The following is a 25,105-nucleotide window of genomic DNA, read 5'->3' as shown; positions in this document are numbered from 1 at the left end:
GTTGTATGAAGGGCTTGAGATGGTGTCGGTGTTGGGCTTGAGATGATGTCGGTGTTGTATGAAGGGCTTGAGATGATGTTGGTGTTGTATGAAGGGCTTGAGATGGTGTCGGTGTTGGGCTTGAGATGATGTTGGTGTTGTATGAAGGGCTTGAGATGGTGTCGGTGTTGGGCTTGAGATGATGTTGGTGTTGTATGAAGGGCTTGAGATGGTGTCGGTGTTGGGCTTGAGATGATGTCGGTGTTGTATGAAGGGCTTGAGATGATGTTGGTGTTGTATGAAGGGCTTGAGATGGTGTCGGTGTTGGGCTTGAGATGATGTCGGTGTTGTATGAAGGGCTTGAGATGATGTCGGTGTTGTATGAAGGGCTTGAGATGATGTTGGTGTTGTATGAAGGGCTTGAGATGATGTTGGTGTTGTATGAAGGGCTTGAGATGGTGTCGGTGTTGGGCTTGAGATGATGTCGGTGTTGTATGAAGGGCTTGAGATGATGTTGGTGTTGTATGAAGGGCTTGAGATGGTGTCGGTGTTGGGCTTGAGATGATGTCGGTGTTGTATGAAGGGCTTGAGATGATGTCGGTGTTGTATGAAGGGCTTGAGATGATGTTGGTGTTGTATGAAGGGCTTGAGATGATGTTGGTGTTGTATGAAGGGCTTGAGATGATGTCGGTGTTGTATGAAGGGCTTGAGATGATGTCGGTGTTGTATGAAGGGCTTGAGATGATGTCGGTGTTGTATGAAGGGCTTGAGATGGTGTTGGTGTTGGGCTTGAGATGATGTCGGTGTTGTATGAAGGGCTTGAGATGATGTCGGTGTTGTATGAAGGGCTTGAGATGATGTCGGTGTTGTACTTACTGCTGGTTGAGATTTTTGTTTTTGTTACACTCACAGTTGTTAAATCAACACGTTGGTGCTGGTAAAGTACACTCTTGTTGCCTTGTTGGTTTCTATGTATTGAGGTTTTTTTTTAGTGTATGAAATAGCCATATTTTTTCAGCAAGTGCAACCAAAAAAATAAATGAATCTAAATTAAAAATGGAAGGTCTACACTTGTTTCATCCGGCTTCTTCCGGTCTACGTATGTTAATTCCGGTTTCTTCCGGTTAATGAGTTTTTATGAAATGTACATCGGCTTTAAGTTAATGAACGTGGGGGGGGGGGGGGGGGGGGGGTAAACAGCCATGCAGAAAGCTTGAGATCAAACATGATTCACTGCCCCTGTGTAATGAGGGAGATAATTCAGGCAAATTTCATTCCAGGCAAGAGTAGCGTGGGATGGAAGTTATCGATTTTAGAGTTCGAATTCATTTACTACAGTTGATTTAAAAAAAAATATACACACGTCAATGAAACAAACATTAGCACAAATGGTAGTCACTGATAGTTCTTTAAATAGTTTATTTTTCTACATAACTCTGGTCAAAATGTACTTGACATTGTGTGGTTATAACAAAAGAAAAAAAAAGCACAAAAAAAGTTTTATGGTTAACACTTCAGTGTTTATTGGTTAGTTCTCGTCACGTGATCTCACGTTAATTAGGTCGGGCAGGCGGCGCAGGTCTTGGGGCAGCTGAGCTGGTAGAAGGGCTGGTCACAGTCGTCAGGGTTCATGGAGCCACAGTCCACCCTCAGGTCAGTGCTGCAGTCCAGCAGATGGGAGATGGGCAGGGCTGGGGGTACAGGCAGACACACAGGTTAATACATCAACACGTCAACACATGCAGTGGCGTTACAAGAGTGAAGGGGGGGGGGGGGTCTTCACCCAGTGACACAATTTAAGGCATGTTAATTTCCTCTTCTCCGGTATTATCCCCTCCCTTCCAAAAAATTATTTGGTCAAAGAAAGGTAGATAATTTACAATAAATTAACATTGTCACGTGACCAAAGTTTAAGTTATGTAAAAAATACAGGTCATCCATTGTGGGTGTGTTGATTCAAGTCTAAGGTACAATATCGACAAAACCGACCTGAAGATTTTTGTTTATCCTGAGGCATGAGCTTAGTCAAGTAAATCAATATCACATGTTCAGCCTATGTCCAGTGGCGTAGCTAGGATGTTTGGGCCCCTATGCAAAAAGTGTTAGTGGGCCCCTCAGAGGCGTAGCGACCCTTCCCGGCGACCGGGGACAAACTTTCGATTTGCACCCCCCTCAAACTTTCGAAAAAGGGCCCCTATTTGCCTTGGGCCCCTATGCCTTGCTTACGCTAGCTTTACGGAAGCTACGCCACTGCCTATGTCTTTTAATGTTTTTTTCATCATAAAAATATCATCACAAGTGTTAAAAACAGGTATCAAATTCAGCTAAATCAATATACAATCAATACAAAATGATAAGTTAACCACGGTAAGGGGAGAGAACTAAGACATCACTGTGGAGTTAATGAATTGATTTACCTCCCCTCCAGACGCCACCCCACGCCAACAGGTGATGAGACTCTTCCATTTGAGGAGACACAGAAAGACAATTATCAGACTATCGCGAGACGACGCCCTTCAAACCCAGCAACAAGAGAATCCAATATTCCAACATCCCCCCTCCCTGGTACCACCCAGTCTCCCTACCCCACCCCCATCTCCCCCTCCCACCAGACTACGATCAATTTGTTTACAGAGAAGCTAACTACAGAAAAAGCCAACGATGAACTTGGAATAATTACCCTAATAAAACAAGAACGATGCAAATCAAGAACGGGAACTCGTACAAACCAATAACGATAACTCATACAAAACAAGAACCACAACTTTTTAAGCAACAATAAATGATAACAAAAAATATCTTATATCACAATACACATCTATTATGTGATTGCCTCTGTTATTTTAGTACGTTTTTCAGTAAACAAACTGATATTTCTTTCGTTGAATCTTTTGTTTTTAGCTTAACTCCCTTTACAGCTATAACAAATAAGCATCGTAGAAGCTAATTTGGTGTAAATATTTTGCAAGAGTCAATGACTCATGTTGGATAATGTTTTTCTATTATCTTTAGTTATATTTGTTATTCTCTTAATCCGCGAACAAAGCTGTCACACAGTAGTCGTTTACAGATGTTGTTCGTGTAATGATTTAGTCAGTTTTTATATGTAAATATATATTGTATAGATGTTGTGATGTATAAAAGATGTCATGTAAAGATGTTGTGATGTGTAGAAGATGTCATGTAAAGACGTTTTCATGTGAAATTTACATTTTAAGATGTCGCGTTGAGTAAAATATGACAATAAGATATAAGCAAAGCATTTGGCCATAAACAAAAACAACAATTTCAAAAATCAATTGTCGCGGATTTTAGTTAAAGGTGATATCGACCATTTGTATTTTTACGCGCTAGATTAGCAAGATCGAAACATACCGATTTATTTTAATATTCATTCAATGCATGTGTAAGCACTTTTTATGTTCTTGTTGTAAAACTGCATACACACTGTTTTGATTCAAGCAATTTTTTTGGTATTCGTACAGAATTGTGTAAGGTCGTCTTTGTAATCTCGACGATCTTGCTTTGTGTTGAAATTTGAAATTTGAGCATTGAAATATATTTTTAACAACCCATTTAGCGCTGCAGGGAACAATTTAAAATTGAAGTACTTTATTCCGTATGAAACGAATCACAGTGATAGCTAGAAGATAAGCATTGCAAGAACAATACTTCATACGAAAAGGTTTCAAAAGATTGCAAGAACTATTTTACACAATAGGTTTTCAAAACACTGTTTGAAATACTAATAGTTTACACGTTTCAACTTTGCAAGAAGTAATTTATGACAGCCTATTTTAAAGCTTGTAAGAAATAAAGGAACGCAACGTATTCATCCTACCAAGGCTTTATTAAATTCATAACTGTAGTTTTCCTCAAAAATAATATTGTCCGAAACGTTGCAACTACCGGAAATACACATTAAGTCCTAACTTCATTACTCTCGCAAACAAATAAAATGTTCCCGTGATTTAGAAGCTGTTGACGAATTTTGTTTTCTTGAACTGCAGTTAAATCCCTTGGCACAACAAGTTTATATACAGTTGTATGTAGTGTCAAATAAAACGTCTTTCCACCTTCTGTATACCACTGCACCGTGTAGCGATTGACCACTGCACCGTGCAGCAACTGACGACTGCACTACGAGGGCTGGCACGCGTTGCACGTCATTGGACAGCCGACTTTCCACATGGTTCCATCCGGCCCGTCACAGTCAGCGTTGACACAGTCCACACGGATGTCCTTGGAACAGTCTAGAAACTTCTCCAGGGCTGAAATCAGAACCACGTGACACACATGAGATTCGACGGGAACAGCTGGTTTTAAAATATTTGCTGGAACTTTACAGAAGGCTGCAATTTTTTTTTTTAAAGATTTGTGTAACAATAAATACATTACTAGCTTTGATTCACGGCACCCCAGAAATAAAGTTTAGAAAAAAAAGTTACTTCAAGCTCGAATAATGATTGTTTACATTTAGTTCTAAAACATATCTTGACATCATTACGTGGCTTTGCGATAAACACGTAAGCGAAACTAATAAAGAACCAGACGTTTGTTTCCTGGAATCTAACAACGTGCCTGTCGTTTTGATCGGGTTCAAATCCCTACCGAGGTTACTAACATACGCAACACTATCGGGTGGTGAGGCTTCACTAAGTATTCATAGAACGATATGCCATTTCACGGACTGTTAATTCCAGTCATTTACTCCGCCCAAGCTAATTAACATTGATTGGATCCAATTAGGATACTGCTGTTATCGTCTTCTGTATCTGACTTCAACTCTGATCATCATCTTCTGCATTTGACGTCAGCATTGATTTCATCCAGTACATTTGACTTCAGCACTGACCATCATCCAGTACATCTGACGTCATCACTGTCCATCATCCAGTACATCTGACGTTAGCATTGATTTCATCCAGTACATCTGACGTCATCACTGATCATCATCCAGTACATCTGACGTCATCACTGTCCATCATCCAGTACATCTGACGTCAGCATTGATTTCATCCAGTACATCTGACGTCATCACTGACCATCATCCAGTACATCTGACGTCATCACTGTCCATCATCCAGTACATCTGACGTCAGCATTGATTTCATCCAGTACATCTGACGTCATCACTGACCATCATCCAGTACATCTGACGTCATCACTGTCCATCATCCAGTACATCTGACGTCAGCATTGATTTCATCCAGTACATCTGACGTCATCACTGACCATCATCCAGTACATCTGACGTCAACACTGACCATCATCCAGTACATCTGACATCAGCACTGACCATCATCCAGTATATCTGACGTCACCGCTGACCATCATCCAGTATATATATTATAAATGAGACAGAACCTTTTAAATAACATTTCTCAAGCAGTGAAGAAAAGCAAATTCACGAAGACATCTTCATTCCTGCCGTAACAGCGACGCTTCCAATCGATTGACATAATCCTCAGCTGTTCCCTCATTACCCAGTATAGAACCGCTCTATTAATCAAAGCTTACAGACAAAAGTCCACCACAGACAGACATTTAATCAGACTACTTTAGTCTGGCTGAACATAGAACTACGATCGACCAAAAAAATACGACATCGGACAATCCTATTACCAGCGGTGGAAATTTTTTTGACGGTTCCGGAAATAGACGAAACAATTAGGACCGACAACTCTGAGGACTTAGATAAACGTCTGGTGGTGCCCGCTGACGTCCCCTGACTTACATTCGTTTATAATGACTGTGTACAGCTTTGTTTTAACCCAAGGGGAAGTAATTATTTTAGATCTTTTGATTAACTTAACCGGAAGTTGCTGGGAAAGGAATGGCAACAAATATTTTTGTATTGGACGAATTGGTCTTCCTTAGGTTCTGTGCAAATGGGTAAAAATAAAACGTCAATAAAATGCTAGTTAATATTTGACAGTTAGGTGTCAGATGATATGTGACATTGTCAGGTGTCAGATACAATGTGATAGCGTCAGATGTCAGATATGTGACATTTCTGTCATGTGACTAAATGGAGTGATGTCACAGTAAAAAAATATATACAAAGATGAGAAAAATGTGTAATGTTTTGATACATAGTACGGTGGGAAGCACTTTTGTATATATCGATTTGGGCTAAACACTCTATGTTATTTGATTATAGGTGGGCTATGGGCTAAACACACATTACAATTTCTTGTGACCAGGAGGGCTACGGGCTAAACACATACTACTTCCCAAATACAGTTTTATCTGTGAGGCAAGCTTTCAAACTACCTTTCTCGTGAAACCACACATCACTAGCAACACCCGCTCACACACAAAACACCTCACAGTAGATAACAAGGACAGTACCGTGTTGTGATAGTATAATAATGAAAGCAATGTGTTTTGCATTCTTGACTTAATAGGGCACTTATGAGTAGATGTGTACTTTCTTTGTTTCTCTGTTGTCCATCACTAGCTAGGCTATCGATATTTCAAAATGTGTGAAAAACTATAACGTATCGTAACACCGCGTTTACATTTGCGACATGTCTAAATATATTTAAATATAACATTAACTCGTTATTTATTTAATTCTAGACATGTACAATATTATAGTTATCGCAAGCGTAAACGTGGTGTAAGAAACTTTAGGGGAACAACTAGGAGCAAGTTATCAATTGCAGTGCTTCAGTTTAATAGTTAATTATAGACGGATCAGTGTCAAGGATACAGTATTACTCAGCAGCTAAACACCTAACAGAAAATACATTTTACCAATATTTAGGGCTAAGACGCTTAAAAGTACACTAGTCATGTTTATAAATCTTAATCTATAACACTTATTTTGTCGTACCCCTCCACCCAACCCACAAAACCAAGGAACCCACGGTGATACCAAAACCCCAGCAGTTCTCTCCCCCAACTCCTCAGTCTGCTTGAGTGGCCTCCCCTCTGTTATTAAATTTTCACAAGGTCTATCATGTTTGTTTACACGCTTTGCCTCGGGTATCGCTGCTGTTGTTTTCAAAAATGCGTGGCTATATACAGGTGGTTGATCTCTCTCTCTCCCTCTCCCTCTCCCCCTCTCTCTCTCTTTCTCTCTGTCTCTCCCTCTCTCTCCCTCCTCTCTCTCTCTCTCTCTCTTTCTCTCTCTCTCCCTCTCTCTCTGTATTATTGGCCATGCGGTACTTTAAGGGGTTTTGTAGTCAGTGGCTAGTAAAATATTGTCCCCAACATATGCCAGGTACCCATTAGAGCTGACTGAGTGAATACGTTTAACGGTTTGCCAACGAGTTGACCGAGGGGCTGTTAGGGAACATGAAACGCTAATGTTGAGAGGGGCTTTAGAGACTTCCGTCCTTTCTATACTGAGTTGTGCTAGGGTTAGGACTACTGATCGGAGCAGGATTAAGGACAGGATTAGGGTTAGTTTTAAGGCAGGATAAACATTGCGATTTAAGTTTTGTGTCATAGCTTACGCTAATATAATGAAAACTACTGAAATAAAATTAACTGTCGTATTTAAACAATAGGTTCATGAGTTTTTTTATACGTCCTATTAAAATCACGTGCGTGAGTGTGTGTATATTGGTGTGTGTGTGTTTGTGTATGTCGAAAAGTTTTCGTATATGTCTAAGTGTTGGAGTTTGTGTATGTATGTGTGTTTGAGTTTGTGTATGTGTGTGTGTTTGAGATTGTGTATATATGTGTGTTTGTGTATGTCGGTATGTGTTTGTGTGTGTGAGTTTATGTGTATATGTGTGTGTATGAGTTTGTGTATGTGTGTGTGTCTCTGTATAAAGTAAAATCTATGTGAATCTTTAAGCTGCGGTTACCGCGATTGACGTGAACCTTTAAGCCCAACTCGTACATATAAACCAGTACTCACGACACACGGCCAGTACACATATAAACCAGTACACATATAAACCAGTACACATATAAACCAGTACACATATAACCCAGTACTCACTAAACACGGCCAGTACACATATAAACCAGTACACATATAAACCAGTACACATATAAACCAGTACACATATAAACCAGTACTCACGACACACGGCCAGTACACATATAAACCAGTACACATATAAACCAGTACACATATAAACCAGTACACATATAACCCAGTACTCACTAAACACGGCCAGTACACATATAAACCAGTACACATATAAACCAGTACACATATAAACCAGTACACATATAAACCAGTACTCACGACACACGGCCAGTACACATATAAACCAGTACACATATAAACCAGTACACATATAAACCAGTACACATATAAACCAGTACACATATAAACCAGGACACATATTAACCAGTACACATATAAACCAGTACACATATAAACCAGTACACATATAAACCAGTACACATATAAACCAGTACACATATAAACCAGGACACATATTAACCAGTACACATATAAACCAGTACACATATAAACCAGTACACATATAAACCAGGACACATATAAACCAGTACACATATAAACCAGTACACATATAAACCAGTACACATATAAACCAGTACACATATAAACCAGAACACATATAAACCAGTACACATATAAACCAGTACACATATAAACCAGTACACATATAAACCAGTACACATATAAACCAGTACTCACGACACACGGCCAGTACACATATAAACCAGTACACATATAAACCAGAACACATATAAACCAGTACACATATAAACCAGTACACATAATAAACCAGTACACATATAAACCAGTACACATATAAACCAGTACACATATAAACCAGTACACATATAAACCAGTACTCACGAAACACGGCCATCGTGACGGCCACCAACATGAAGGCCACACAAAGCCAGACAAGAGCAGACCTCGCCATCTTGTTTACTTCACGAGCAGGACTTAGTGTTGAAGAGTTGCTAGATGACCTCCCCTTATCTTGCGATTGAGTTGAATTTCTCTTGTTAGAAAGGGACTTGACGCTTACAGGAGGGAAGGTTTGAGATAAGGCGTGGGAAGATGCGTGTTGTCGGCTGCAGGGGCGTCTCCGTTATGTCCTGCTGGTGGGTGCTCTGTGGCCAGGGGTGGAGTGACGAGTTTCATTTTGTGGAATGTTTGTTGTCTATGTTCAGTGGTGATCATAACTTATTTTATTGTGCGTTTTTTTTTATTTAACAAGGGAAGTAACAAATAATTTAAATATATCTATATATTTTACGCGATTACCTCCTTTCCCCCCAAGTTTTCCAATGTTTAAGAATCTATCAATATTTTAGTGCAATTGTGTGGTATACAAGAGAAAATACAAATTTAATACACTAGAAATAAAAAATAAAAATAGATGTATTTAGGCTCGCTTGTTGAAGTTGTATTCTTTTTCAATTTTAGTTAAAATGATAGAAAAATCTATTTTAGAGACGCTTTAAAAAAATTAAAACTCTGACATATATGTTAAATAAAAATTCAATGTCGGCAGGAGTAGAAATTCTGCCTTTATGTAACCCCATAGCTACACCTATCACCAACAGTTCACGTAAACAAAAATGTATCTCTCCCCAGCATGCGCCAGTCCAGAGGCCGACCCCTCCACCGACCCCTGTGACTGACTCCTTCCCCCACCCCCAACAGTTCACCTAACGACCCATGTATCTGTCCCCAGCATGCCCCACCCCAGAAGCCGACCCCTCCACCCCCCCCACCCCCAACAGTTCACCTAACGACCCATGTATCTGTCCCCAGCATGTGCCAGCCCAGAGGCCGACCCCTCCACCCCCCCCCCCCACCCCCAACAGTTCACCTAACGACCCATGTATCTGTCCCCAGTATGCGCCACCCCAGAGGCCGACCCGTCCACCTTCCTGACGGACAGGAACGAGACGTACGCCCAGTACACCTGCCGCTCGGGCTACAGGCTCCACTCGGGCGACATGGAGAGGTCATGTGACGCCAACGGCACGTGGTCAGGCAGCCAACCAATCTGTGTGGTGGACAGTAAGTCGTGGTTTGTTTTCTCTGGCACTTGTCCATACGACTGTCCAGCTCACCACATACACGTCACACTTGTCCATAGTCCAGCTCACCACATACACGTCACACTTGTCCATAGTCCAGCTCTCCACATACACGTCACACTTGTCCATAGTCCAGCTCTCCACATACACGTCACACTTGTCCATAGTCCAGCTCACCACATACACGTCACACTTGTCCATAGTCCAGCTCACCACATACACGTCACACTTGTCCATAGTCCAGCTCACCACATACACGTCACACTTGTCCATAGTCCAGCTCTCCACATACACGTCACACTTGTCCATACGTCTGTCCAGCTCACCACATACACGTCACACTTGTCCATAGTCCAGCTCACCACATACACGTCACACTTGTCCGTACGCCTGCCTACGTCACACTTGTCCATACGTCTGTCCAGCTCACCACATACACGTCACACTTGTCCATAGTCCAGCTCACCACATACACGTCACACTTGTCCGTACGCCTGCCTACGTCACACTTGTCCATAGTCCAGCTCACCACATACACGTCACACTTGTCCGTACGCCTGCCTACGTCACACTTGTCCATACGTCTGTCCAGCACAGCACATACAAGTCACACTTATCCACATTTCTGCCTACGTCATACTGTCCACGCACCAGTCTACGTCACAGTTTTAAATGTCAAAAATAAATTTAGATATTTCTTCTTTTTTAAATATAGGTGAAGCTATGTTTTCGCTTCAACTCCCCCCCCCCCCCCCCACACACACAACACAGACACCAATTATCATTTATGCTGGTGACAAGGTCGACGCCTCTATTAATGTCCCAATCAAAACTAAATGACCTGTGTAAAAATAAAAAAATGACTAAAACGCAATACAACACATCAACTCGCTGGTGTGTAGAAGATTACGTTATCTGAATTAGGGAACCGATTTCAGTTTTTTCCCTTTTAGTTTTGGTAGTAGTTAATTCTAAGCAAACAAACAATTAAAGGTATAACTTTACCTAATGAACGTCTTCCCTTCCTCAGGTGTGCTACCCAAAGCCTACCTGGTCGTACTCATCGTCGGTGCCACGGTGGCCGTGTTCCTAGCCTGCATACCCTACGACTTCTACCGGTTCCGGAAACGGAAGAAGAAGGTTCGAGACCACCAGGAGCGTCTGTCCCTGGTGACCAGGATCGCCCCGGGGCACGCCAAGGTCGTCGTGGAGACGGTACCGACTGACCATGACCTCCTGACCCACGGGCACCCGCGGCGGTTTGGTCTCAAGTCGCTGTTCAGCGTGTTCCGGTTTGTGGGCGGGAAGATGAAGCACGCACACAATCCAGCTGACGCGGTTAACCAGACATGCGCAGAAGAAGGGGTGGAAGAAACCCGCGTTGAACCGGAAGCCGGGGTAGAGCCGGAAAAAATGACCGCGTCGTCGTATGTATTCAGCCCGGAGCCGTCAACAACCGGCGCGGAGTTACCTTCCGGAGCCGGAGCCACCGACTCGCTGGATATTTTCGAAACCGTACGGAGCCGGGACGAAACACCGGAAGTAGTTTCGCATCACGGCGATCTCAGACTGGTGCCTTCCGTGACGACGCTGCCCGAAGATTTAAGGCCGGCGCCGAAGAAAGGCTGGCTCATGTTCAAGAGGGCCAATGAGATATCCGCGCGTCAGCCTGACAGGAAGAGTCACGCTGACGCCAACGACGCCAGGGGCTCAGATGTTTCGGGTTCGGGGCCATCCCAGCCGGCGATCGTGCAAGTCACCTCCATGAAAGAAATCGTCGTACCAGGGGCGGATAAATCTCGAGGCAGCCCGCCAGGGGCCGCAACTTCGCCTTCACCCGTTCTCTCGCCCACACCGTCAACGTCATCACCGGACATGGGGTCGTTGAGAAACCTGGACACGAACTATCGGACGTTTAGCTTCTCCAGGAAAGACACTAACGCCGCCTACCACTCGATGCCGCTGATTACAGACAGTCCCTGACCCAAGGTCATCTCGACCTTCACCCCGTGACCTTTGTCTGACCTTCAAAGAAACTTAACCAAGTATAAATATATGGTACTAATTGGATTTTTTATTACATCGAGGCCGCCATGTTTGAAATTCCAAACGAGGCTGACGTGTCTATAAACCTTGACTTTCTATCCGTTTGTTTAGAGGCCATCCGTTTGTTTAGAGGTTATAAACTATTTCACAGCTGCTTTGCTACCTGGAAGTAGTTTAGGTTAGTCTGCTGTTGTCCCGGTTACCATAGTTACCCCATCATACTTGTGTGTGTGTGTGTACATACAGTGTGTACACACTAGAGGGACCGGCGTACACATGCGTGTATTAGAAGCTAGGCTGTACACAATAGATGCCTGTAGAACAATACCAAGTCTATTATAGAGTTTTTCCGCTTAGGAATTAGGAACGGTAACTAGGTAGGCTAATTTACGTGGGGTTACCTCCCCTTGTATTGTACATTCACATTGCCCCTGTTTCAAAGTACCCCTCACCTTAACTGTGATACGTGTTCGATGTTTGGAGTTTCTATAGAACATACATCCGTGGGTAGAGTTGTAGATGTTTGTGTTGTGTGGATGTAGTGTGATGCTGTGTAATGTGAGTGGTGTGGTGTGGGGTGTAAGAAGTGTGTGGGGTGACAGAAGGGTGAAATTATTGTGTAAAGGGCTCCCCCCTCTCCTCCCGCCCCTAGGGCGCTGACGTTTTCTAATTTTGTAACCTGCTCCCCTAGTACTACTACAAGCGTTCTGTAAGTTTTGCCACCTTTTTTTTACAAATATATACAGGCAGATCAATATTCATAGAGTACAAATTTTGCCACGCCCCTTTCATAATTAAAGCCACTGTGTTTTTTTTTAAACAGAATCTACATATGAAATATCAACCCTCATTAAAGATGGGTTGTTTTATAAGTTGGGTACACGCCATTTTTTATTTTCACATTCCTGTAACCTTGGCAGTCACGTGGTTTGTAGCCACTAGCGACCTTGACCGTTTTGTGATTACTCACCAAGAGACCAGCAGTTACGCATGACAGCTCACATCTGTACGGGGATTTCTTAAACACATGCCGTTCCTACTGCTCGCATTCCGGCTCCCACTTGTCAAAAATTCCAGCTTCCACAACTAGCATTCCATTTCTCACAACAATTCCAGCTCCCACCTCTAGCATTCCGTTTCTCACAATTCCAGCTTCCACGGCTAGCATTCCATTTCTCACAACTCAACAATTCCAGCTTCCACGGCTAGCATTCCGTTTCTCACAATTCCAGCTTCCACGGCTAGCATTCCATTTCACACAACAATTCCAGCTCCCACCTCTAGCATTCCGTTTCTCACAATTCCAGCTTCCACGGCTAGCATTCCGTTTCTCACAATTCCAGCTTCCACGGCTAGCATTCCATTTCTCACAACAATTCCAGCTCCCATAACTAGCATTCCATTTCACACAACAATTCCAGCTCCCACCTCTAGCATTCCGTTTCTCACAATTCCAGCTTCCACGGCTAGCATTCCGTTTCTCACAATTCCAGCTTCCACGGCTAGCATTCCGTTTCTCACAATTCCAGCTTCCACGGCTAGCATTCCGTTTCTCACAATTCCAGCTTCCACGGCTAGCATTCCATTTCTCACAACAATTCCAGCTCCCATAACTAGCATTCCATTTCTCACAACAATTCCAGCTCCCATAACTAGCATTCCATTTCTCACAACAATTCCAGCTCCCATAACTAGCATTCCATTTCTCACAACAATTCCAGCTCCCATAACTAGCATTCCATTTCTCACATCTCAACAATCCTGGATCGTTCTAACATAAACTTCTCGCACAGAATCCAGGCATCATTTAACCATCACCAGCTTCTACAGCCGGTATTACAGCTCTTAAAAGATTCTTCCAGCTCCCATGTAGCACACACCAGCTTCAAGCCTGAGCGATCCTAAGATACCCCTTGTCTAAACACGGAACTGACCCCTAAACACATGTTGCTTCTTGTAACTCTTTAAAACCCAGTCCCAAAGTTTATCTTATTACAGCGCTTTAACTTTAAACCAAGCTTGTCCAAAAATAGAATCGGATTTTCACATTTCTCTCCCCCTTAACTAATGTTATACAGTACATACAAGTAGCGTACTTTTCTTTTCCCTTACTTGTTTATTATTTTCAATGTTTCATGCAAAATTTGTAAAATTCATATAATTTTAAAACAAAAATTACTTAAATATTTACTTAATATGGCCACGATTTAAAAAGAAACAACTTTTTAAACTTCGCAATTTTCGTTAAAAGTTGAAAAGTTTTTATTGGCTCTTATGTTGAACCAGGACTTCAATATTTTTGTTTTTCTATTTCAATTTTAGGAATTTTTGTTTTAATATTTTAAGTGTAAACAAGTATAAACCATCTTGCGAGGGATATCTCGCGTGAACAATGATGACCTTCAAACTTGACCTCTGACACTGTTTGATCTACCTCCAAAAACTTACGGGGTACGGCGAGTGCACTTTGCGCATGCTCTGTCAAAGATGTATGACGTCAGAGAACGATTTTGTTTACCCTAAACTTGTATGTATGTGAGGTTGAAGTGTCATATATTTTGTTTTCAATATCCTCATGATCCCGATGTTATAAATGTTGATTCCACCATGTTCTACCTTCATCGCCTCCACCATAATCCACCATCATCACATCCATCATGTTCCACCATCATCACCTCCACCATGATCCACCATCATCACCTCCACCATGATCCACCATCATCACCTCCACCATGATCCACCATCATCACCTCCACCATGATCCACCATCATCACCTCCACCATGATCCACCATCATTTCTTCCACCATGTGCCACCACCATGGTCACCTCCACCATGTGCCACCTTCATCACCTCCACCATCATCGCCTCCACCATCATCGCCTCCACCATGATCCACCATCACCACCTCCGCCATATTTCACCACCATCACCTCCACCACCATCACCTCCACCATCATCACCTCCACCACCATCATCTCCACCACCATCACCTCCACCATCATCACCTCCACCACCATCATCTCCACCACCATCACCTCCACCACCATCATCTCCACCACCATCACCTCCACCACCATCATCTCCACCACCATCATCACCTCCACCCTATACCCATCCTTTGTGTTATATCTGTCCACCAACTTCCTGTACATTCGCTGTATACAGCCTCAGCCTGTCGACTCAGTTGCTAAATATTAAATGATTTTAGACTTTCTGGTGGTGTTGAATGATTTTAGACTTTCTCATGGTGTTAAATGATTTTAGACTTTCTCATGTGTTGAATGATTTTAGACTTTCTCATGTGTTGTGATTTTAGACTTTCTCGTGTGTTGAGTGATTTTTAGACTTTCTCGTGTGTTGAATGATTTTAGACTTTCTTATTGTGTTATTTTAGACTTTCACATGTGTTGTGATTTTAGACTTTCTCATGTGTTGAGTGATTTTAGACTTTCTCATGGTGTTGAGTGATTTTAGACTTTCTCATGGTGTTGAATGATTTTAGACTTTCTCATGGTGTTGAATGATTTTAGACTTTCACACGGTGTTGAGTGATTTTAGACTTTCTCATGTATTGAGTGATTTTAGACTTTCTCATGTGTTGAATGATTTTAGACTTTCTCATGTGTTGAATGATTTTAGACTTTCTCACGGTGTTGAATGATTTTAGACTTTCTCATGGTGTCGAATGATTTTAGACTTTCTCACGGTGTTGAGTGATTTTAGACTTTCTCATGTATTGAGTGATTTTAGACTTTCTCATGGTGTTGAATGATTTTAGACTTTCTCATGTGTTGAGTGATTTTAGACTTTCTCACGGTGTTGAGTGATTTTAGACCTTCTTATGTTTTGAGTGATTTTAGACTTTCTCATGTTTTGAGTGATTTTAGACTTTCTCATGTGTTGAGTGATTTTAGACTTTCTCATGGTGTTGAATGATTTTAGACTTTCTCATGGTGTTGAGTGATTTAAGACTTTCTCGTGTGTTGAGTGATTTTAGACTTTCTCATGTGTTGAGTGATTTTAGACTTTCTCATGGTGTTGAGTGATTTTAAACTTTCTGATGGTGTTGACTCTCAAGTAGCCCGTATAGCTTTACATACACCCATATCTAAACATACACGTTCACAAAGATAAAACGCATATAAAAAAGAGCGCATGCATTTGTTTCAAAATGTAAGGGTAAAATATATCACTTTCGGACCTGGTGTCCCACAGGGCAGGTGAAGTAGAGTTAACCTGTTTCTATGACCTCGGCATATGAAATAATAGTGTAGTCAGCACTATGCCAGAGCCGCCTTAACGTTATTCAGGTACCCATCAGAGCTGGGTGGACTCTAGGACGTGCAACGACTCTAGCCAGGGATCCGAACTCGAGACTTTCGGGTAAGTGGGCGAAATGTAAGGGTAACAACACATTTTTAAAATTAAAAATATGAACATTGGTGTACGAACTTGCACAACATCTTTGGTCTACATAGTGATCACTGCAACAACCAAAATGTTACAAAGAGATTAAAAACAACATGTTTTCTTAACGCTTTATTTATCACTTTAAGAACTTCAAACACAAGCTAGTTTCGTTAACCGAATGCAGTCAATTTATTTATTTAACTAGAAACACGCATTAGCCTTCTCCAATGACAGATCCGTCGTGACTCTATCTGTCACCCAACAACCAGGACTGTGTCCTCATCTGTCAGCCAACAGCTGTGAATGCCGGACACACAGTCAGACTACTGTAGTAGCTGGGACGGTTGTCGGTAAAGACGTATGACAGGATGCTGTACAGGCGGGGGTCCCGGGCCCACAGGTTCTGACGCGCCTGCATCTCACCCCCACAGAAGCCGCTGACCCCACACACGTTCATGCCCCCCGTGTTGAGGCTACTGTACATGTTGACCCCGAAAAACACGGTCGCGGCCTCGGCGAAGTACTCACGGTCATCCGACATGGCGTAGGAGTTGAGGTTCCACGTCTGGGCCTGCTTGGCGGCGTTGTAAGCCTGGGTGATGTGGGCTTGGTCGGTGGGGGTGAGGGCGTACTGTTGGATGGTGTGGGTGAACTCGTGGGCCAGGATATTCTCCTGGTGGTTGTAGGGGTCCTGGGGCGAGCACAGCACATTGTCGTCAAGGATGACTGCCCTGGCCCCGCCCACCCCCGCGATGTCCTCGTACTTCCGGCCGTCGAACGTGCACGTGTGCTGGCAGCTACCTGCAGACGACATACAGTGGTGTAGGTAAAGGGAGAATAGGTTACTTAATTACCAATCAAGGTGGTAACAGGTGTAGGTAAAGGGATGGATAGGTTACTTAATTACCAATCAAGGTGGTAACAGGTGTAGGTAAAGAGATGGATAGGTTACTTAATTACCAATCAAGGTGAGTACAATGGTGTAGGTAAATAGATGGATAGGTTACTTAATTACCAATCAAGGTGGTTACAGTGGTGTAAGTAAAGGGATGGATAGGTTACTTAATTACCAATCAAGGTGGTAACAGGTGTAGGTAAAGGGATGGATAGGTTACTTAATTACCAATCAAGGTGAGTACAATGGTGTAAGTAGAGGGATGGATAGGTTATTTAATTACCAAGCAACTTAATGTCTGGTCCAGTGTCGTGACCTACTTTCATTCAACTCCACAAATACTTCACAGATCAAGTCGTTTCATTCACTTTACGTTTATCCCTCTATCACCGTAACCTACTCCTATGCTAGTCGCTACCAAAAATCCCTCTATTAATCGTTCACTCCAGCTTTTATACCCGCACTCGACCTTGGGATAACAATACATAAGCACCCCGGGGTTAACTTAACTCACACACGCCTCTCCCCTATGTTCGAGACTATTCTAACCAATTCTAATCTAACTATAACAGGTAAAAATCAATAGCCACAATATATTGATAAACATTTGCTACTAAGGAAAGTATGAAAAGGAGATGTAAACAGAATAGCTACACGCTGGATAAAGCGCAGGCATATATATATATATATATATATATATATATATATATATATATATATATATATATATAAAGGGACTTTTTCTCGAGATGTCTGATATCTGACCTGTACACGAAGATCCACAATTGCCGTTAGCCAGGTTACTGTACTCCGGGTAGACGGTCAGCTTCTCGGCGGCCGTGAAGATCCCGACCGAGGCCTGCGTGCAGAGGTTGATGAAGATGTTGAGGGGCATGTACCGGGTCATCTTGCCGACGTACTGGGCCGCGGCCTGAATGGCCTCATACGAGGTGCGCTGGGAGCCGGCAATCTCCAGCTGGTAGATGGACGGGTTGACCTGGTAGGACGTGCCGCCCACGCTGTCCACGTAGATGTACTTGAACCCCGGCATCTGGGTCGATGACCGGACCCTGGGCAGGGACTGCAGGAACTGGTAGTCCTGCCTGGACAGGCGACCTGTCAAGTTGGAGGCAGGGAGACCCTGCGTGCCTGCACAGGCAGTTTGTATTGGTGTTATGTATTTGTATGTAGTGATGTATGTACAGGTAATGGCACGTGTAATCCAGGTGCTATTATAACAGGTGCAATATTTCAATTCTGGTACGATCTTAAAAGATGCTGCATTTCAGTACTGGTAAGATTATAATGGGTGGAGCATTTCGATACTGGTAAGATTATAATGGGTGGAGTATTTCGATACTGGTAAGATTATAATGGGTGGAGCATTTCGATACTGGTAAGGTTATAATGGGTGGAGCATTTCGATACTGGTAAGATTATAATGGGTGGGGCATTTCGATACTGGTAAGATTATAATGGGTGGAGTATTTCGATACTGGTAAGATTATAATGGGTGGAGTATTTCGATACTGGTAAGATTATAATGGGTGGAGCATTTCGATACTGGTAAGATTATAATGGGTGGAGTATTTCGATACTGGTAAGATTATAATGGGTGGAGCATTTCGATACTGGTAAGGTTATAATGGGTGGAGCATTTCGATACTGGTAAGATTATAATGGGTGGGGCATTTCGATACTGGTAAGATTATAATGGGTGGAGTATTTCGATACTGGTAAGATTATAATGGGTGGAGCATTTCGATACTGGTAAGATTATAATTAGTGGAGCATTTCGATACTGGTAAGATTATAATTAGTGGAGTATTTCGATACTGGTAAGATTATAATGGGTGGAGTATTTCGATACTGGTAAGATTATAATGGGTGGAGCATTTCGATACTTGTAAGATTATAATGGGTGGAGTATTTCGATACTGGTAAGATTATAATGGGTGGAGCATTTCGATACTGGTAAGATTATAATTGGTCGGGCATTTCGATACTGGTAAGATTATAATGGGTAGAGTATTTCGATACTGGTAAGATTATAATGGGTGGAGCATTTCGATACTGGTAAGACTAAAATGAGTTCAGCATTGTGACATTGATGCCAGTATTCGGCACAGGTTTAACAACCTCACTAGTTCAGCGTTTTATTTAGCGTTAAACTCAACAAGACCTACCAGCAAGCAGCGACGCCAACAGCGACACCAACAGCAACAGCAACATGTCGACCCAACAAGCCAGGCCAACAGAAGACAGACTTTCCTCACCAGACAACAGAAGACAGCAGTAGACAGACTCTCCTTATCACCAAACTGGACAAGATCGCGACATTACCTGAAGCCTCGCGTCGCCGTTTTTAGGTTTTAATCAACAGGTGAAGTAGATTTTTCTTTCTAATCAGTCACGTTCTGTTTTGATTGTGTCATTCTTTTTTTTTGTGTGTTACCTTTAAATTACTTTTAATTTATTTTAGACATCTTTTATTAAAAAGCACACACACAACCACACACACACACACACACACACACACATATATATATATATATATATATATATATATATATATATATATATATATATATATATATATATTCATATAGATATAGATATACATATATATGTGTGTGTATATATAATATAACATATATATGTATGTTTCTCTCTCTCTCTCTCTCTCTCTCTCTCTCTCTCTCTCTCTCTCTCTCTCTATATATATATATCACCCCATGCGAATGGCTATCTCTGTTTTTGTCAATGATCAGATCACTGAGTAACAAATAGATATACCCGCACTTCCTGTGTGGATCAGACGACTAACTCAATGATAATTGCTCCGTCTCTAAGCAGTTTGAATCTATAAATAGAATAACAAAAGGAAGGAAACGAAATTTTAAACTGATTTCCGCCATTAAAAAAATAACATGAAACCTACAGTTCACGACACATCGCATAGGAATTTAAAATAAATATTAGGCCTATAGGTTTAATACATATTGCTTAGAATATAGAAATTTAGATCTAGTGTTCTGGTTAGTAGTTATTTCATGTTTATTAGAATATAGTTTAGAATCTAATCATACGGCTGCATAAAAAGAAAGTTTGAAGGAAATAGAATAGGAATCTAGAGAAGCGGAGGTAAGAAGGTTAAATTAGTAATTTACATGATTTTTATTGTAGTTTCACTGTTTGTTAGGCCCAATTATTAAATCTTTAGATCAGAGGTCCAGCTTGATCATGTGTGGTATCTATTGTGGTGCATTGGAATGAAAAGCCCACATACTTAAATATAGAATCTAGTAGGCCTATACTATAACTGTACTGCCCTATACTTTAAATTTGTTGCCACAAGAAAAAAGCCTATTTACTATTAGGCCTATTAGTTATAATTTAATTAAATTGAAATATTTGATTATCTTTATAGTTTATAGTGAATGCATGCTAATGAGCATTATTCAAGCTGCTGTTATATTTAGGCTCATAGGCCTGTATACTCTATAGCTTAGGCTATATACTATAGACTATATATTATACCAATATTGTGCATAAAACTTAAAGCATGTAAGCATACACAATAATAATTATCATTAGACCTATTGTAACTTAGACTCGTACTATTTAGTACTACTTTAATACGACCTTTAAACTATTAGGCATAATGAAATAATGATTAATGATTTCAGTGTTTTCCGCACTCGAGAGGAAAGAGGTTGCAGGGAACTTAGAGACTAATCTTTGCCAACATACTGGATTTCTGGTGATGACAATAGCAGCAGATAGTATGCGGCTCAGTTAATACTAAAAACAATTGATTTTAGTAATTAGTGGTAAGCTCTTTAAAATAATATATTATAACATGGTATCGCAAAGGTTCAGGTTGTCCAATAAATGGTAATTAGAGTCAGGTTTAGGACTATAGTTTAATGCTTGGTTAGTAATATGCATCAAGTTGGGAAAGACATAGAAATGGAAATACATAGAATTTAATGTGTTCATTCGCAAACGTTACTATTTAATTTTGTTTAGGCCTGCTATTTATTGCTGAATAATAAAATCACTATACTTATCCACTATATTATGTTTAAATAAAGTGAGTTTAGATCAGTCGAGTAAATAAATTTAATAGCAAGACATAGCTAAAATTTACAATGAATATATATATATATATATATATATATATATATATATATATATATATATATATATATATATATATATATATATATATATATATAATTTGATTGCTATTTTATAAAAGTATGTAAATCACAGACCAAACATTACTTTGTATTGTGTCTACAACTTAACGAAAAATGCTACTACTTTGATGGATTGCACTAAATAGGGGTTAGCTTTAATTCAATAATTTGTGAGATATTCTTGCTAATCTATGTGTAAATTGCTTTTCAGGACTATGAGTGTGTGTTTGGCCATCCAGATTTCATAACTACAACTGATGTTCAATTACAAGGGATATTAATCAGTCTCCGTGGACTATACACTGTGCCTAGTTTCATCCTCAGGTAACTGTACTATAGGCATAACCCATTTTTTAAAGTAATTATTATAGCAAGAGATAGCATTGTATGTTATAATAAATATAATGGATTTTAATCCAAAATATTTTATTAATTATTGTCTTTTTTAAAATTCTAATAAATCAGTGAGTTGTACAACATAGAGGGTATTATATTTGAATGATAATTGAAACACATATTGTTATAGAGCTCAAAACTATGTACTTATCTAATATAAATAATATACTGAAACAGTTTTATTGAAGCATATTATTTCATATTTTACCACACAGAGACTGATGTGTAAGCTTAAAGTAAAGACATCAAATCAAAGTATCAGCCATCAAGAGGGTAAATATTGATAGTCTACTTCATTAATCTTCAATATGAATGAACACAATTTTAAATCTATAATCTTTGCTGATAATGTTTGTTTCTTGTTATTCATCATGTTCAGTGCTTTATCTTTTCAAAGTAATTAGTTATAGTAAAGAAATATTAGAGATAGTAATATAAATTTGTAATTTATTTTGCTTGCAAGTTCCACAAAAGAAAGTATCAAAATATTTTGCCTTTATTTCATTTACAGAAAAACATTCAAAATCATATTGTGATACACAAGTCAAGCAAGTCTGACCAGCATTTTGATACAGGCCAAGAAAAAGCTGGATACTTGATTGGAAGGGTCGCACAAAAAACATGGGTTATCATTAGGGAAACAAGCTCGCAATACAGTTCACTGTTAGGACAGCAAGCCAAATACTTCTAAACTTATTTGAATCATTTTTGCTGTTTATTATAATTCATCCAATTGTCTTATTAAATATATACATTTATATATATATACACAATTCCTAATATAGAATTTCTAAAAATGTTTTATTATAATATTTAAAATGAAACAAACATGTTCCCAGAACACAGCCACATAATGTCAACATGTTCCCAGAACACAGCCACATAATGTCAACATGTTCCCAGAACACAGCCACATAATGTCAACATGTTCCCAGAACACAGCCACATAATGTCAACATGTTCCCAGAACACAGCCATATAATGTCAACATGTTCCCAGAACACACAAAATGGCAACATGTTCCCAGAACACACAAAATGGCAACATGTTCCCAGAACACACAAAATGGCAACATGTGCCGAGAACACAAAAAATGACAACATGTGCCGAGAACAATGCCCCTTACAGATGACATGTTCCCAGAACACAGCCCGTAGTTGGTCTGCCATAAAAAGTTAACAATACTTTACTTTTTCCTTAACAATTTTACAAGCAGGTAATAAAGCCATACATCTTTTCTGTGGATATAGCCAATAAATAGGGTAACCTTCACTATATGCAATTTGTAGTTTTCAATGCCTGTCCCATGCATATTATTTAGCCTATTGTTTTGGGTCTTGCTTCATTTACTCAATAAATTATATAGGCATGAGAATTTTCATTTTAATCTGCAAAAGCTACATTCTGTACATTATTATTTCCAAACTACATCATATATTTTTCTCTTCTCTGATAAAAAATATTCCTCATATTGTTTGTGTCAAGTATTTTATTTTTATCTATGCAATGCTATATTCTTATTTTATAATAATTACTTTTATACAAATGCTTTTGAAAACTGTTCTTTATTGATTTGTATCATTTTCTTTATTTCTGAAAAATAAAACTTTGTTTGGGAATCCTTTTTTTGTGTCTGTACAAATTAATAAACATAAATACCTACCAGGCTTAATATCCAGCAACATTAAACAATTAAGTAGGGCCTATTGTTAGTAATGGTAAATTATATACTAATTAATGTGATTTCTCCTGGCCACCTTGTTCTGAATACCTTCAACTGTGTCAATGTTGCTACCAACTCCAATAATTAAAACTGAAGCCATTTACTATGAAGTAAAACTTGGGTGTAATCCAAATCCACCCAGTTGCCGGGGGCAAGGTACCAAACATGATGTCCAGTAGAGGGTTAAGAAAGTATCATTATTAAATCACTATTAAACCCCTCCTCGCCTACGCCATTGCTTGTATGCATATGGACGTTATCGGAATTTACTGTATTGCTTATAAGTCGAAAATGCGAAAAAGACACGTTTAACATTACTAGTTTGAAGAATAACATTCATGTTAGCCGAAACAGGTGTATTCTAAAGTTGTTTAAATTCATTTTATTGTTCATTACGATTATGATGTCGTAAAATATAGGCCTATTTAAAAAAAAGCATAACTAAAAAGTGTTTAAACGCATTTTCTTCTTAGAAAAGCCGCACATGCATGATATCATTAACATTACGGCAAATCAAACCCTTGAAGAAGCCCCATCAACCATTCAATTATTACGATGGGCAACAAATAAAACGCCCGCATCAAGGTACAGTCCTTATGCTATCGACATTAGCTCAACCCCGGCAACTAACGTGTCCCAAAACCAAGAATTGAAATCTTGACCCATTATTCTGATTAATTAGTGGTTAAACATCTTTAGGCATCTGAAAACGTTAGTTTTTAATCTAGTGTACTCAAAAAGGAACAACATAAAGCTTTATGCCGCCTTAAAAACCCAATCCCATGTTACGCAAGGCGTCGATAGAGAAAGAATAAGGCTTTGAGTCAGAACAGGCAAGGGCTTAGATAACTGCCAAAATACCTAATCTGTAGACCTCACAAGTCTAGACGATATATTTGTGCCTCTGTTTTTAGACTTTCAGAACCAATGCATGTGATGTGGTCAGTAGGTACATAAAAGAGAAAAGTAGTTTTAATCTAGAGACTTCAAACATTTCTGAAGGACCGAATTTGAACTTGTAGGCCGTGGTGTCGATGCCAAAGTTTAGCGTTGTCCGCAAAGATAAGCTATCGTTATATCATCTCTATGCCCATATTGTGACAGATATTTACCAATGTGTCTAATATAGGACAGAATACATAGCTACTCAACAGAGATAAGCGCAATCACTTGTCCACGACTTAAGAAACCACTGTACTGCAAAACCCACCTAAATGGAAAATGTCTTAGATGTGTGTTTTAATACAAATGTGTACCTCGTCGCGAGTTAGGACCTGTAGGTAGTCTGTTACTACTCTATATCTAAAAACAATAAAAAGATAACGTGAATTTTATTTATTCAATTTCTTGGTTAACTGTATTTGTTGCATCTTGTTCAATTTTGTTAATATTGATTAACCTAAAGGGTTCAAATGTAACAAAGAAAATTGTGACTAAGTTTCCGGGTGC

General features: G+C 40.0%; 2 protein-coding genes and 2 long non-coding RNA genes across 5 annotated transcripts in view; 2 read left to right on the top strand and 2 right to left on the bottom strand.

Annotated features, from left to right (window-relative positions):
- The window catches only part of LOC131936588 (uncharacterized), a 93,305-nt gene extending 79,096 nt beyond the window's left edge, over window positions 1-14,209 (top strand). Inside the window, exons 3-4 of the mRNA XM_059293641.1 lie at window positions 9,791-9,958; window positions 11,009-14,209. Of these exons, the coding sequence (XP_059149624.1) occupies window positions 9,791-9,958; window positions 11,009-11,961 (1,121 nt within the window). The 3' untranslated portion in view covers window positions 11,962-14,209. The remainder of the gene's footprint in view (window positions 1-9,790; window positions 9,959-11,008) is intronic.
- Window positions 1,494-10,998, bottom strand: LOC131936589 (uncharacterized). Of its 2 annotated transcripts, none has more exons than XR_009386075.1 (3): window positions 10,984-10,998; window positions 8,777-9,039; window positions 1,494-1,670 (listed from the first exon to the last, which is right to left on the bottom strand). It is a non-coding gene; the product is annotated as an uncharacterized LOC131936589 (long non-coding RNA). The 2 variants fall into 2 exon arrangements; XR_009386076.1 differs by lacking the exon at window positions 1,494-1,670 and adding an exon at window positions 3,815-4,250.
- Window positions 14,210-16,553: 2,344 nt separating the features above from the next.
- LOC131936572 (uncharacterized) lies at window positions 16,554-19,688 on the bottom strand. Its single transcript, XM_059293623.1, has 3 exons — window positions 19,519-19,688; window positions 18,098-18,481; window positions 16,554-17,238 (listed from the first exon to the last, which is right to left on the bottom strand). Exons 1-3 carry the CDS (start codon window positions 19,562-19,564, stop codon window positions 16,724-16,726), a joined length of 945 nt encoding a protein of 314 aa, XP_059149606.1. The 5' UTR covers window positions 19,565-19,688; the 3' UTR covers window positions 16,554-16,723.
- A 467-nt stretch (window positions 19,689-20,155) lies between these two features.
- Window positions 20,156-22,565, top strand: LOC131936584 (uncharacterized). The gene is made up of 5 exons (XR_009386074.1): window positions 20,156-20,476; window positions 21,022-21,165; window positions 21,749-21,861; window positions 22,149-22,206; window positions 22,445-22,565. It is a non-coding gene; the product is annotated as an uncharacterized LOC131936584 (long non-coding RNA).
- The last annotated feature ends 2,540 nt before the right edge of the window (window positions 22,566-25,105 follow it).

Source organism: Physella acuta, unplaced genomic scaffold (genome assembly GCF_028476545.2).
Source record: "Physella acuta isolate Inbredline_101_S28 unplaced genomic scaffold, ASM2847654v3 ptg000181l, whole genome shotgun sequence".
NCBI lineage: Eukaryota > Metazoa > Mollusca > Gastropoda > Physidae > Physella > Physella acuta.
The sequence above is the reverse complement of the archived record's forward strand: the minus strand, read 5'-3'. Positions and strand labels throughout refer to the sequence as shown.